The 14,799-nt window shown below is 36.2% G+C and overlaps 1 protein-coding gene across 1 annotated transcript in view; it reads right to left on the bottom strand.

The window, feature by feature from the left end:
* Positions 1 to 10,468, bottom strand: part of SEMA3E (semaphorin 3E) — a 339,675-nt gene extending 329,207 nt beyond the window's left edge. Inside the window, exon 1 of the mRNA XM_031938651.1 lies at positions 10,038 to 10,468. Coding sequence (XP_031794511.1) covers positions 10,038 to 10,152 — 115 coding nt within the window. The 5' untranslated portion in view covers positions 10,153 to 10,468. The remainder of the gene's footprint in view (positions 1 to 10,037) is intronic.
* Positions 10,469 to 14,799: the final 4,331 nt, after the last annotated feature.

The raw sequence follows: 14,799 nt of genomic DNA, 5'->3' as shown, positions 1-14,799 counted from the left end.
AACTATGCTCAAAAAGTTATCAAACTGTGCATACCCTTTGATCCAGCAGTGTTACTACTGGGATTATATCCCAAAGAGATTATAAAGAAGGGAAAGGGACCTGTATGTGCACGAATGTTTGTGGCAGCCCTTTTTGTAGTGGCTAGAAACTGGAAACTGAATGGATGTCCATCAATTGGAGAATGGCTGAATAAATTGTGGCATATGAATATTATGGAATATTACTGTTCTATAAGAAATGACCAACAGGATGATTTCAGAAAGGCCTGGAGAGACTTACACGAACTGATGCTGAGTGAAATGAGCAGGATCATTATATACTTCAACAACAATACTATATGATGACCAGTTCTGATGGACCTGGCCATCTTCAGCAACGAGATCAACCAAATCATTTCCAATGGAGCAGTAATGAACTGAACCAGCTATGCCCAGAGAAAGAACTCTGGGAGATGACTAAAAACCATTACATTGAATTCCCAATCCCTATATTTATGCCCATATGCATTTTTGATTTCCTTCACAAGCTAATTGTACAATATTTCAGAGTCTGATTCTTTTTGTACAGCAAAATAACGTTTTGGTCATGTATACTTATTGTGTATCTAATTTATATTTTAATGTACTTAACATCTACTGGTCATCCTGCCATCTGGGGGAGGGGGTGGGAGGTAAGAGGTGAAAAATTGGAACAAGAGGTTTGGCAATTGTTAATGCTGTAAAGTTACCCATGCATATATCCTGTAAATAAAAGGCTATTAAATTAAAAAAAAAAAAGAAGCTCTGCCTAAATTTTTGTTGGGTTCTTTATATAATAAATTGATGTTTACTTCTGTGATTATTTACATGTAGATCTTATGAATATTGGCTTTCTAGTACTATATAGTAAGTTGCCGGTAAAAACAATTGCCTTAGGAAACTTTCTCAGTGAAAGAGCCTTTCAATAAATGTAATACAACATGACAAAATCTGAATTAAAATACTTCAATTCCAGCTGAAAGTTATTTAGCAAAAATAATAATACCCATAATGTATATAGTGCTTTAAAGCTTGTTAAATACTTTACAATATTGTTGTTTATTTTTTCCTTCTTGCCTGACTCTTCAATCCATTGAGAGTTTTTTTTGGCAAAGATATTAGAGTGGTTTGCCATTTTCTTCTCCAGCTCTTTTTACAGGTGAGGAAACTGGGGCAAACAAGCTTAAGTGACTTACCTAGTATCATAAAATTAATAAGTGTCTGAATTCTGGCTTGAACTTAGATCTTTCTAAATGTTTGGCTGACATTCTATCAGCTGTGTCAATTAGCTGCCACATAACAAATACCTCATTTTAATTTCACACCAGCTCTGGGAGGTAGGTACTATTATTGTCCCTTTTATAGGATGAGGTAGCAGAGCTAGAGGAAGGTTAAGTCCTTTGCCCTAGGTGACAAGTTAGGATCTGAGACAAGATTCTAACTCAAATCATCCTAATAAGATCCATCACTCACTCAAACCATTGAACTACTAAGCAGCCACTGATGGAGCTGGCCAATCAAAAACTAGTTGTCATATTAATGTTGTTTCCTCAATTAAAATATGAAGTCCTTGAGAGCAGAAACTATTGTTTTTACTACTACTTATTCCCAGTACTTGGCACAGTCAGATCTTAATAAATACTTAATGGAATGATTATATTTCAAACTTAGAACTTTCTCTTCCCTTAGACTGAAGAGGCCACAGTACTCTAAGATCCTGTGGGAAAGTGAGATCTTATAAAGCTTGAAGGCTGAATTAGGTAAGGACCAAAAAGCGTTAATAATGGTAATGCCGATATTTGGGAATCACACATAGCCCCAACTGCCTGAAACTCCTAGGGGCCAGATAGAAGCCTCTATGGGGGGGGGGGCAGTGACTCCTTATCTTATCTACCTATTAAGTTTGTTCTCTGGGGTACAAGAAGGAGAAATCTTTAGGGAAGAGTTTGAAGAAAGTGAGAGCATGTCAAAATTTATTTCATTAAGTTTATATTGTCACTTCTGTTTTAGACAGAAATGTTCATATTAATAACCCATTAAAGAAATGTGACCTAATCAGCATCATTATCATTGTTATTAAACAATAAGCCTTAATTAAGTACCTATTATGTGCCAGGCACTGGGCTAGAAGCTGAGGTTTCAAAGACAAACAAGCAATCCTGCCACTCACTCTCTCTCTCTCTCTCTCTCTCTCTCTCTCTCTCTCTCTCTCTCTCTCTCTCTCTCTCTTTCTGTGTGTGTGTGTGTGTGTGTGTGTGTGTGTGTGTGTGTGTTAGAGAGAGAGAGAGAGAGAGGTGTCACCCAATTAAAGGTAGAATGGTAAAAGAAATAGAGGATTTAAATTTAAAAATCTCTATCTGAATGCTGCACTTACTGCTAACTTCATGAGGCTATGTACATTTCATAATTATTAAAAATACAACTATTTCCATTTATAAATCTCTTATTCTCTAAACTCTCTTCCCAAATTCCCTCTCTTCCCAAAATTCTAGGCTCCTGGGATTTGGGAGGAAACCAATTATAGAAAGTAAATAAGGTATGTCCATAGGACTAATCCCTATTAGGGTACCTCAGTCTTTAAACTAACAGAAAAGTCCTTTCTTCAGCATTGTTATTCTAGACTATGAGGAAAAAAATCTTTTAATTTCTTTTTTCTTACAAATCTCAATATATATAGTGATTTACTGAGAATACATAAAGTTTTTTTTTGTTGTTGTTAGTCATTTTTCTGATATGTCCACCTTTTTATAACCCCTTTTGGTGGGTTATCTTAGCAAAGATAACTAGAGTAGTTTGCCATTTCCTTCTCCAACCCATTTTACCGATGAGGAACTGAGGCAGACAGGTTTAAGTGATTTGCCTAATTACAGCTAGTAAGTATCTTTCTGACTCCAAACCTGGCATTCCATCTGCTATAGTAGATCCCATAGATTACATAAAACAGAGAAACAAAAAGTATATATTTATGACATGAATAAGTCTTAGCAATAAACTTAAAAATTTTTATGAGTTACTTAACTCCTGCATTATTAGTAAATGAAAATCAATCATAAACAATAAGAACTGGAGCAAAAATAAATTACAATCTATATATAGCACTCAGGGTGGTCTACGAGATCTTATGCTCTTAAAGATCAACATTCTCTGCCTCCTACATTGGCATCATTTTGGCTGATTTCCAACAATTTATCTGTGCCATTACCTAAGGGTATTTCTTTCTCCACTAGTGGAATTATTGAGTTTTATAGCTAGATGAGACTTTAGAGCAGGATACACTCTTCCAAAAGACTTCATGAAAAAAAGGAGAAAAGACATTCAGAAGTGCTGATGAAAAGTGACTGAGTTCACTAGCTCTCATACTTAATTTTTATTTCCAGCTATTTTAACCAGTATCTTGATTCATCACAGGCAGATTATCTGCCACTCTTCATTATATTGCCTCACTAATATTTCCCACTTTATATTTTAACAGTCAAAGTTGGTAATTAATTGTAACAGTTTTGCATATATTTCAATATATTGTGTGCAGGTTGACATCCTTTTTGGAATAAAATGGAAATTCAAGGACATACAATAAAATTTTTTTTATATCTCTTAATTTATTGTTAAATTAGAACAAGCAATTGTGTATATATAAGACGCCAAATTTTATATATATATAATATATACAAATGTGTATATAAACATAAACAAAATGTATGTCATGTATGTATCTATATGTGTGTCAATTTCCATAAAGAAGATTAATTTCTAACTTTTTATACCTTTTATGTAGTGGGTTTATACTAAGCCATCACAATTATATACATCTTCAGATGGAGTAATGTTGTGATACAGGAGCCACCTGCCAGTGGCTCTGGAGATCTAACTCAGACCTGTAGAATGGATATCTTCATGTGAGAGGATGATGGTGCTACAAGGAGAATGAGAGGCAGTTGCATTTTCTGATCTAGAGGTCAGACAATGCAACTGCCTCTCAGTGGAGAGCCACTGGCAGGTGGCTCCCATATCACAACACATGGTGTCCTCCGTTGTTCGCCAAAATGTAGAGTCTGGAATAGCTCTCGAGAAGATGTTGGGACCAGCCTTGGTCTTAGTGGAGGAGTGAAGGAGACAGGAGAGCCACCAGGATAGTCAAAGTTGGAATGTCTTTCTTTCCAGTCTTTTCAGCCCTTAAATACATCAGTATGATTACATCATTACAGCACATTAAGCATGTGCCTACTAGAGAACCATTATATCATCACATCACACTGAGCAAGTGCTACTACAAGCACCCTGCTGTGTAAATGCCTCTTACCATAAGCATCCCTTGCTTCAAGCAGAATACAGGTGATCACGCCCTCCTTGACTTCTCAAAAAGAGTGAGAACACCAAAGGGAGGTAGGGAACCAAACCAGACATTGTGGCATAGTCAGGCAACCAACATTTTTTAAGCACCAACTATCTACCAAAAACTGTTTTAAGCTCTATAAATATAAAATATAAAAAAATCATAAAAATAAAAATAGAATAGATATATAAAGAACAGAGGGGAAGGTACTGATATTTAGGGGAATCAGGAAAGTTGTCTTTAAGAAGATAGGATATAAAACAAAAAAAATAACAAAAAAAGAAGGTAGGATTTTTAAAGAAACCAGAAGAGAATCAGGATGTGAAAATTAAAAAGAAAATCTTAGTCTCTCTCCCTTAGTCAGAAGATGGAACGTCATGTGTGAAGAACATCATGGAGGCCAGTGTCAATGAAGGAGTGGTCAACTGGAAGAAATCCTGGATTAGAAGTCAGACAATCCAGATTACACCTTCACTTTCTCACATATTATTTGTTTGACCATGGACAAATCAATGAACTTCTCTGTACTTCCAACTTATTATCTGTAAAAGTATTGGGCTAAATTGCCTTTAATGTTCCTTCTAGCACTAAATCTATAATTCTTTCTTTTTACTCCCATCTCAAATCCTCTTACTTTTACATCTCCTGTTGACATTCCTGTGATGACCGCATATTTTAAAATCAGCCGGAGTCAGAATTCAGGTTAGGGGAAAACCGTCAATCTTTATTCTTAGCAGAGATCTAGAAAGATCGAAGGTAGAAGGGAATCGGCAATAGCAATGTCAGCAGCTGAGTCAAGAAGCTAGCTAGACCAGAAGCCAGGAGACCAGCAGCCACCAGAATCAAACCCAGCCAGCAATCTCTCTCCGCTTCTCTTCCTGCCCCTCTGCCTCCACCCACCAAAATCGTCATTCCCTATACAACACATCAGGACTTGCACAGAGAGTGGGCGGGGCCATTCTTTATCCAAGCATGTATATTAATAGAGTATAGTCCAATTACTATTTAGCCTCACCTGCTTGGGACCTCAGTGCATCAACTCAAGCCTTAGCCCATTACACATTCCTATAATTACAAGGACTCTAAACTTGTAATCTCGAACGCATTTTAATTAACAGATAAGTAATAAACACTTAAAGATGTGTTTTCCTTTTATAGCACAGTGACCTGATATGACAAGGAATACTTGTATTATTTCTCCCCTTTTAGGAATCTCACTGGGTCTCTTATCCTAAGAACTAAGAGTTTTGGATTTCTTCAACAACTCAAAACGGGGAGAAATACAGTACAGGTTCACCAATTCTGTATACTCTACCGATTCTAGAAAGCTCCATAGCGGTTAAATTCCCTCTAGCTAATCTGTCTTCAAAGAGGAATCAAGAACTCTGTGTAATAAATATTTCCCTCACTTTGGAATTCCTATGCATTATTAGTTCAATGAACAGATGATATACAATTCAAATGCCCAGGAAACTGCTTTATTAATAGTGCAGGCAAGAACTATTCATTAAATAGTTAAATAAACTATCCACTAATTGGGATAGAAGGGCAAAGTACATAACAGGCGAGAGTTGAAGCAATAGAATTATTCGGAAATCCACATATACAAATGCAGAGCTTTTCAGAAATTTAAAGAGAAGAAAAGGGTAAGGAGAAAAAAATTTTAGGACCACCTTCTGAGAAATGTCCAAGCCTTAGGTCACAAATTGAGGTTACAAAAGCAAAGATTTGGGTTTCAGTGAGATCCACCTGGGCTCATTACCAGAAGACCTTTCCATACACTTCCTGTAGTCAGTGGTTTAGTTTTTGGTTTGTTTCTTTCTTTTGCCTACTGAAACTAAGTAACTTAGTACAATAAAGTGACGAACTGAAGTGGGGGAGTGAAAGACTCAGAAGACTTGAGTTCAAATCCTAGTTCAGCCACTTACATTTACAACCAATCAATTTGATTGATTTTTTGTTTTCATTGCTTTTCTGGGTCTCAATTTTCCTTATCTATAGCTGAAGGTTAACCTAATGATCTCTCAAACCACAAATCTCTAAAAATTTCTAAATCTATGATATTTTAATCCATGTCTTAACCCAGCAACTTCCTTGCTGCTGAAGCTACCCCTGTACTTTTCTATCACACCTGCTGAAACTCCTAAAATATTCCTCTACTGCCATCATAGCACTTTTATCTGCAGCTTCTCTCTCCATCTTTGTAGCCACCACCTGCTACTCTACTGAAAACAGCTCTCTTTGGCTGCCATCTACTGTTTCTTCTTCAGGAAAGTGACATTGTTCTTTTCCCAGGACCTACATGCCTTAGGACTAGTCACTACATTCTAAAAACTCTACTATTGACAGCTTTATACTCCTGCCCAGCTTGCTTACAAAAGAGCAGCAGTGGCAACTAGGATACTTGGAAATTTCCCCCTTTTCCACAAATGGATATATTCATTTTTTTTCCATATAAAATTATGACAACTAAATTCCATTCACCTATTCACTGATTGTTGGCAACCTCCTGAGAAGTCTTATTGATGTTATGGACAAACCCTTGCTTACCCTTTCCATTTGCCTTTCCATCTTCCACCATTTCCCTTCTTCGCCACTCACAATTACTACTAGACCATATAAATTTCACTGAAGTGATAAGACTCAAGTCTAGAAATACTTAGACAGAAATGGCAAATATATATCTCTATCTGTCAAATGAGGAGGTTGGACTATAGAACTTCTGAGATCCTTCTCTGCTTCAAATATCTAATCCCATTTATGTATACATGTAAGAGATGTGTCTTAATTATTTCTTTAATATATTTTCATTCATTATTAATTAGGTATGCTAAAACTGTACCATTAGTGAAATCACCATTTTGTCAACTTCATTACATTTTCAATAATTCTTAGATGACTTACAGTTTATTACCTTATAGTTGTATATATTCACACATCCACATATACATACACATAATACATGTATGTATATATAATGTGTATATCTATATCTATATGTATATAGGTATACAGACCTCTTTCTCTTTCTAAATACCTCTAAAATCTCTTTGGACTGCTAGGTGGCACTGTGGACAGTGTTGATTCTGGAGTCAGGAAGACTAGTCTTTGGACTTCAAAGGGCCTCAGATACTTTTTATGTATAACCCTGGCCAAGTCATTTAACCTTTTTGCCCCCCCAGTTTATTCATCTATAAAATTAAGTAGAGAAGAACATGGAAAACATACTCTATCATCTCTGCCAATAAAATCCTAAATGGTTTTTTTAAAGAGTTGTTCGTGACCGAAAAACAACTGAACAAATATATCTATATGTATATGAATGTATATGTGTGTGCATATACATCTATCTATCTAATTATCTGTGTGTGTGTGTGTGTGTGTGTGTGTGTGTGTGTAGAGATAAATACATCTCTATCTTTGGGGATCTGGAATTTATATGTAGATATTACATTGGTTTGATGGGACTGGACTATATATTCTCATTGTGACAGAGGTCTATATTATAGAAACATCCTGTGCTATATAATAATATAGCACAGTATGAATATTCTGTGTTAGAATTTTACATGTAAAGTAGAAAACTAAAGTACTCAACTAAATAGCTTCAGATATATGGCTTTTATGCATATGTTTAATTATGTCTATACTGCCACTGTACAAATACATACACATACAAACATACATGCACAAATACATACACTCTTTTATTTTCCAGCTGACACTATTGAATTAAAATGTTATCAAGGGAAATCATATATCTTTTGTAATTAAGTATATATACTGGTACACCACAGTATCTCTCTCAATAAATACAACTCTATTTTTATGATGGAAAGAGTATATTGGTAAAGTGACCCTGATATCAAAATTAAGACCTAATAAATTAAGGTTGAAACCACATGTGGTTATATCAAGAAATTATTATTCCCTATAAACAAATTTTAGGCTCCCTACTGAAAAATAAGTGTACCATTTAGAGAAATGGATATGGATTCTGAGCTGTGGAAAAGCAATTCTTCCCACAATGACATACACAAAGTTAATAAAAGAATTGCCATCATGGTGGACTGCTAAAACTGGCAGCTAATCCAGTTGTCTACATAAGAATAACAATCATTCTATTCATCTCATTCATTCTACCATTCTTCTCTTCATTTTCCAATGCTTCTATCCTCGCGTAATTGTATCTGATCATGATTAACTCAGAATGAGTATTAGATAATTCCTAAGAAAATAATAAATACTTTATTTTTCAATTCTCTGTACTCTGTTTTAAACATCCCACAAAGTTAATATTCATTCTTTCTATTATGTTAACTATTAACCCTGTATTAGTAAAATTATGGTTAGAAGGGACTTCAATCATCAATAATTTCAGGCATCTCCTAAAAATGGCTAGCATCCTAGAAAGTCAAATAACTAGTTTAATAAATAGTCCAGATAGGAGCAAAAGAACAATTTTCAATCATATTCTGAAGCTTTCCTTTTTATTCTCTTCTCTAGCAAAGAAGCCACTGTATTGTTGTTTTTTTTAATACAATTAAACCTATTTTATCTCATGTTTCTTTTTTCTCTCTACACTCATGGTACTTAGTTGAAAATTTTACACAATTTTAAATGGCTGTTAAATAATCTTCATCATTGCATCTGCTATCTGACTTAGAGCATAGTGTGAACAAATACTTCCATTCTAATAATTTATTTTAGTTTTCTGCTTAGTCAGCAAAGTCACTTTCTAAGTGTTTTTTAAAATAGGTAACACTAAAAACACCTAGTTACAAAGAAAACGTTTGGGCATTATAAAGCTGGTTTGTAACTGATCCTCACATAAGACCTAACCTTCTGGTAACATAATATTTAGGATTCTGCTATTTATTGCCCAAAGGGATTCCTTTGCTGAAGATTTGCTTAGGTATTCTTATCAAGAAAGGGCCCCAGTAGAGCAACATTTTAAAAAATAGACAATAATAAGCAATGACCTATGTTTTTATTCAATATTAATTATCAAAAAGGTTACATATGCTGTACATTTTTTTCTGTCATACACGGGTATATTCTTCAATAGCCAATTGACTTCTATTGGCAATCAGTCATTTTAATTACAGTGTGATGGCTTTGCTATCTTGGAATATAAATCATTCTTCTACACTGGAATTCTACTTATTCTAGTCTTCCCTTTCCCCACCTCCCATTATGTACAAAAGCGAAATTACACCTCTCTCTCTTCAGCTGTGCTCTGTGGGTCCCATCCCCCTTTTCCCCTCCCCCTTACCATAAATTGCCATTTAAATGTTTAGTGCCCACTGGATCGATTTAGCATCACAAGGCTATTCACTACCTGCTCCAGCACTTAGATATACTAGCTTTTCTAGTAATTTTCTCATTCATAAAATCCAATATTTACCAGGCACCCCATTATAAGATACAAACAACATTAAGCTGCTGAGCTTTTTGACACTCTTTTCAGGTGTGATGAGCATGACATCAATTAGTGATACTATTAAGGAAAACAGAGGTGTTATGTAGAGAGAAAGAATATGTTTTTGCATTTATTTCAGGGTGTGGTTTTTTTTTGGGGGGGGGAAATGACATTTACATGTCCTATCAAATGACTTTAGAATATTTCATTCCAAAAGTTTTTTTTTTTTTTTTTTTAATATTATAACCTGTAATAGTGGCTTACCTTTGTGCGACAGACGTAACCGTGGGTGGGTGGTATCTGTTGCATGACCTCCAATTCCAAACTCGAGGAGCAAGCCTCCCAGGACCAAAATGATGATGTGCCCAGCAGATGCCATGCTTCTCCCCGGGCAAGTGCCTCCCTTTCCTCTGATCTTCACTTTGGCCCCCGGGGTCCGAGTTGGACGGACTACTTTTCCTCCAGGGGCAGCTCGAGCAGCTCTGTCACACAACGCGACCGAGTCCGTTGTCACCAGAAAACGCGATCCCCAAGTGTCATTTGTCAAGCTGTGTTTGGAGATGTCACTGAAAGCCTCCCTCTCGCTTAGGACAGTTGTTTTCAAGCTGGGAGTACAGGGACATTCCAAGGGAGGAGTTCGGCTTGGGCGCTCGATCCCCGGGAACTGTCTGCAGATTCCCCAGAACTGCTTTTGCAGTCACTTTCTGTGAGGCTGTTCATTCAGAAAAAGACATAAATACACACATACACATACACACACACAGTCTCACGCGCGCACACTCGCGCACACACACGCACACTCCCGCGCACTCCCTCCCTAACCCCCCCACCTCCTCCTTGGGGGCTCCTCTCACAACCCCTCTGAAGTCAGCCCCTTGCTCCGGCTTGCCAAGCAGCCAGTTTTAATTCACCTTTTCACCTTGGCTAATTAAAAACAAGAAGTGCCATTCCCCCCTCGGAGTTGCGGGATCCACCCAGCGGGGATGCAGGACTGTCAGCTGCTGTGTTTACAGGGAAAGTTCAGGGAGGGTTGAGGCAGCTTTCATACTTGGCTGTTTCTAGGAAGTGTTTCTGGTCCACGTGCCGCGCAAGCAGAGGCTCACAACCCTCCCTGGTTTGCGGCTAGGTTGCCCTAGGTTTTTTTAAGCATCAGGATCCCTAGATGTAAGAATTTTTTTTTTTTTTTAATTTTCTTCCTCTCCCACCCTTGCCCTCATTCACCTTTTTAGAGGGGAGGGTGTGAATATGAAAAGGGTGGGGATGAGATTCTTGGAAAAGAAATTTTAGAAAAAAATGTATTTTTTTTTAAGTTGTGAAGTGGGGGAAAGGGATGCTAAAAAACAAAACAAAACAAAAAAACAAGACAAAACCTCAAACAAGTATTTTTAAAAGGCAAAACCTAAAGACAACCCTTAAAGTAAATTGATATCCATTTTCACTTCTCAGCAAGCATAATTTTTGACATTTCATCTTTGCGTATGGATCTTTGTAAATTAGGGTTAAATTTGTCCTAATGAAATTTAGCAAACTAAATTCTTGTAGAGGGAAAATAGAGTTAAAATCTATTAGGTCAATGATTACCTCACATAATGTTATGACTAAGAAAAAAAGTTTGACTGATAGAATTCATTATAACTTAAGCAGAAACAAATCATTTGTTTAATCCTATATTATACATTACACTTTACATTAAGGCAGGAACACACACATTCTGGTTAAGTATTTTCTTCCTATTAATTGTCCCTGTGTTAAAGATCTTGCCTCTCTTTAACACATATATTCAAACATAAAGAAACTGAGTTTAATACCTTTGATTTTAACTGTTCTATCCTTCAATAGTTTATTTTTCAAGATACTATGTTTGTGTAAATAAACTTAACACAGTAGGTCAACTTTCAATCAATTTCAAAAACCAAACCAAACAATGTAAAGCTGTTGGCATGGAAATGAATGATCTTACTGTGGAGCTGAAAGAGGGAGAGAATATCCCATAAAGTGTTTGAAAAGGGTCTTTTAGAATATAAGATCCAAAAGATAAGAAGTAGTTGGAAAGAAGAAATAGCCACGATTTTTTTTTGAGAATTACATTTTTCTACATGTATCCAATTTAACAATAAAATGGCAACATATAACATGTTATTGAACATAATACTATGTTCAAATAAGACACTGAACTAAAACATTTTCTATCCACTCTTCTAAAATTATACGGGTGAGTATAAGTGCAATGTGTTTCAGTAAAAAGGAAATGTCTCTAAGTGGTATAAATAATTAGATTTCAAAGGTCTAGGAAAAGATAACATTCTAAACATTATTAAACAGTAAAAGAACATTAAATGTTGGCAGATTTTTAAACATGGGGTGGTCCTTGTAGGAATTTGCACATTTTAAAAGCTAGACTAATGAGCTATAGACATGAATATTGTAATGAAGAAGTGTAATATATCATACCTTGAAATTCCTTATTTAAGCAAATTGAAAGCAAATAGTTCTGTTCTTTTTTAAAATTATGTTATCAAGTAGGATGCTGGAAACAAATGTGGTTTCTATACCTTTTATCATAATTGTATGAGCACTTTGTACAAGTTAAATTAGACCTTTATTTTCCACTACTTTCATTTAACTTACTAAATTTGTTCATCATTTACATTAAAACAATAAAGTAGATTCAAGCTGTTTCAGCAAGACAAAAAAAAATAAGCCTTTGAAATGCTAATGTGGATACATTATTTACAGGACTAGGTAGTTACTCAGGTCCCTTTCCACTTTAATAAACTACTTGTAAATTAATTTAGGTTAGCTTCGTGAAATTACCCTTAAAAAAAGAAATTCACAAAACTCTTTTCAGTTCCTTCAAACTCTATTTTATCTCTGCCTGTGTTTATCAGTTCTGTTATTTGCTCACATCTGTCTTCTACTTCCTTCTGCCATTCACCACCTCACTATGCTAAGACAGCACAAGCATCTGTCAGCAGGAAAACTACCTGAGTTGTGACTACACAAAGCAGTTATACAGTTGGAAGGAAATTAAGTCTAATCTCTCACCAAGTACAAAAATCCTTTTTAGAACCTTCCTACAGGTACAAAGATAAAAGAAAAAAAGCTATGTAATATCCTACAAAATCCCCGGCATCCAGCATCACATAGAACCTCAGGTATGCACAAATGAGGTTGCTTCCCCTATATATCTTGGGTGAGTTCTTCTGGGGACTCTATCTTTCAATTCATGAACCCAGGAGAGAAGCAGACAGCTAGACAGCCAATAAACATTTATTAAGTACCCACTACATACCACATACTGTATAAATACTAGGTATACAAAGAAAGCCAAAAGACAGTCACTACTCTCAAGTTCACTGTCTAATAAGGGAGACAAACATGCAAACAATTATGTACAAATAAACTATTGACTGGATAAAATGGAAGTATCAATGGAGGGAAGGCCAGAGAACTAAGGAGGGTATAGAATAGACACTATAGAAAGTGGAGTTTTAGTTGGAACTTGAAGGAAGTCAGGGATTCAGATATGGAAATCTTCAATTTTCTACTGTTCTTTTCTTTTCCTTCTCCCCTTTCCAGATTTGGAACAAAAATCAAATGAATACTTCCATTGCTACCTGAAAAGAAGGTCTCAAATTGCTCCCATCCCACTAACTTTCTAACCCAAAATATCCTCTCCCTGGGAACCATTCTTTATGTAAACATAAGAATGTGAAATCATATTAGAATGGGAATTGCTTAGCATCATGGGCTTTTATTATTTTCTCTTTGTATCCTTAGGGTTTGGAACATAGTGCTCCTTCTTTCTTCCTTCTTTCTTTTCTTCCTTCATCTCTTCCTCCCTCCCTTCTTTCCTCCCTTCCTTTCTTCTTGCCTTGTATCCTTCCCTTTTTTGGATTTGAAAAAAAATGTACTTGCATTCATTAAAGGTATGAGTCACTTAAAAATGACAGAGCAGCTGCCTGAGGTACAGTGGACTGAAAGGGTGTAGTATTAAGTAGCAGAACATCAGTGACAGGTACTCTTGTGAAAACCACTTAACCTTTCTAGGCCCCAATGTCTTCATCTTTAAATGGCAGGGGGAGGGATCCTTGCCTAAACTCCTGGCCTATGTTCCATTCAGTGAAGAGAGGGAGGGGAAGGGAAACACACACACACACACACACACGAGAGAGAGAGAGAGAGAGAGAGAGAGAGAGAGAGAGAGAGAGATTGAGAGAGAATCAGGAGTTCTTGACCTATATAATCCTGAGGCAAAGTGAAGACAGACAGACACAGACACCATAGACACAGAGACAGGCAGAAACAGAGAGATGGAGACAGAGAGAGACAGAGATACAGGCACAAAGACAGAGCCAGAGACATAGAGAGAGACACAGAGAGAGAGTCAGTGAGAGAGGGAGAGAGAGAGAGAGAGAGAGAGAGAGAGAGAGAGAGAGAGACAGAGAGAAGGGGGAATCAGCATTCTTTAAGTAACTAGGTGACACTTTAAGCTTCTGGTTACAACTTCACAATCAAGACAGGTAGTTCTTGACCTATATAATCCTGAGGCAAAGTGGAGGGTAAATTTCCACATAGGAATCCCCTCATAAACTACTCCAATTCAGAAGGCTACTCTTATGCAAATAAAGAACTATCAGGTTACTGGTGTCACTGGATGAAAGTTTAAGAGGACAGCTGTTTCCTTCCAATCTGATCCAAGGCAAGAAGGAATGAGAAAATTCTGCTGGGGTGGGGAAAAAATATGAGATCACTGTCTTGTTCCAAAGCAGCTTGATAGCACAGAAACAGTGCTGAATATGTAGTTATAATGGACATGGGTTCAAAATGATGCTCCCTGACCCTTAGTATTTGTGGGACTGTGAGTAAGCCACTTAAATCAGTCATCCTATCAGATGGAAAGAAGAGGTACAATTATTCTTAGAAAACTTGGCTGATGAGTTTTTAAAGAGAAAATAGTACAAATTATTTTTCAAACTCAATACACTACAGAAATGACAATTTTTTGTTATTTCAAATGAAAATT

This window comes from Sarcophilus harrisii, chromosome 5 (assembly GCF_902635505.1).
Source record: "Sarcophilus harrisii chromosome 5, mSarHar1.11, whole genome shotgun sequence".
Taxonomy (NCBI): domain Eukaryota; kingdom Metazoa; phylum Chordata; class Mammalia; order Dasyuromorphia; family Dasyuridae; genus Sarcophilus; species Sarcophilus harrisii.
This window is presented reverse-complemented; position numbering and strand designations above follow the sequence as displayed.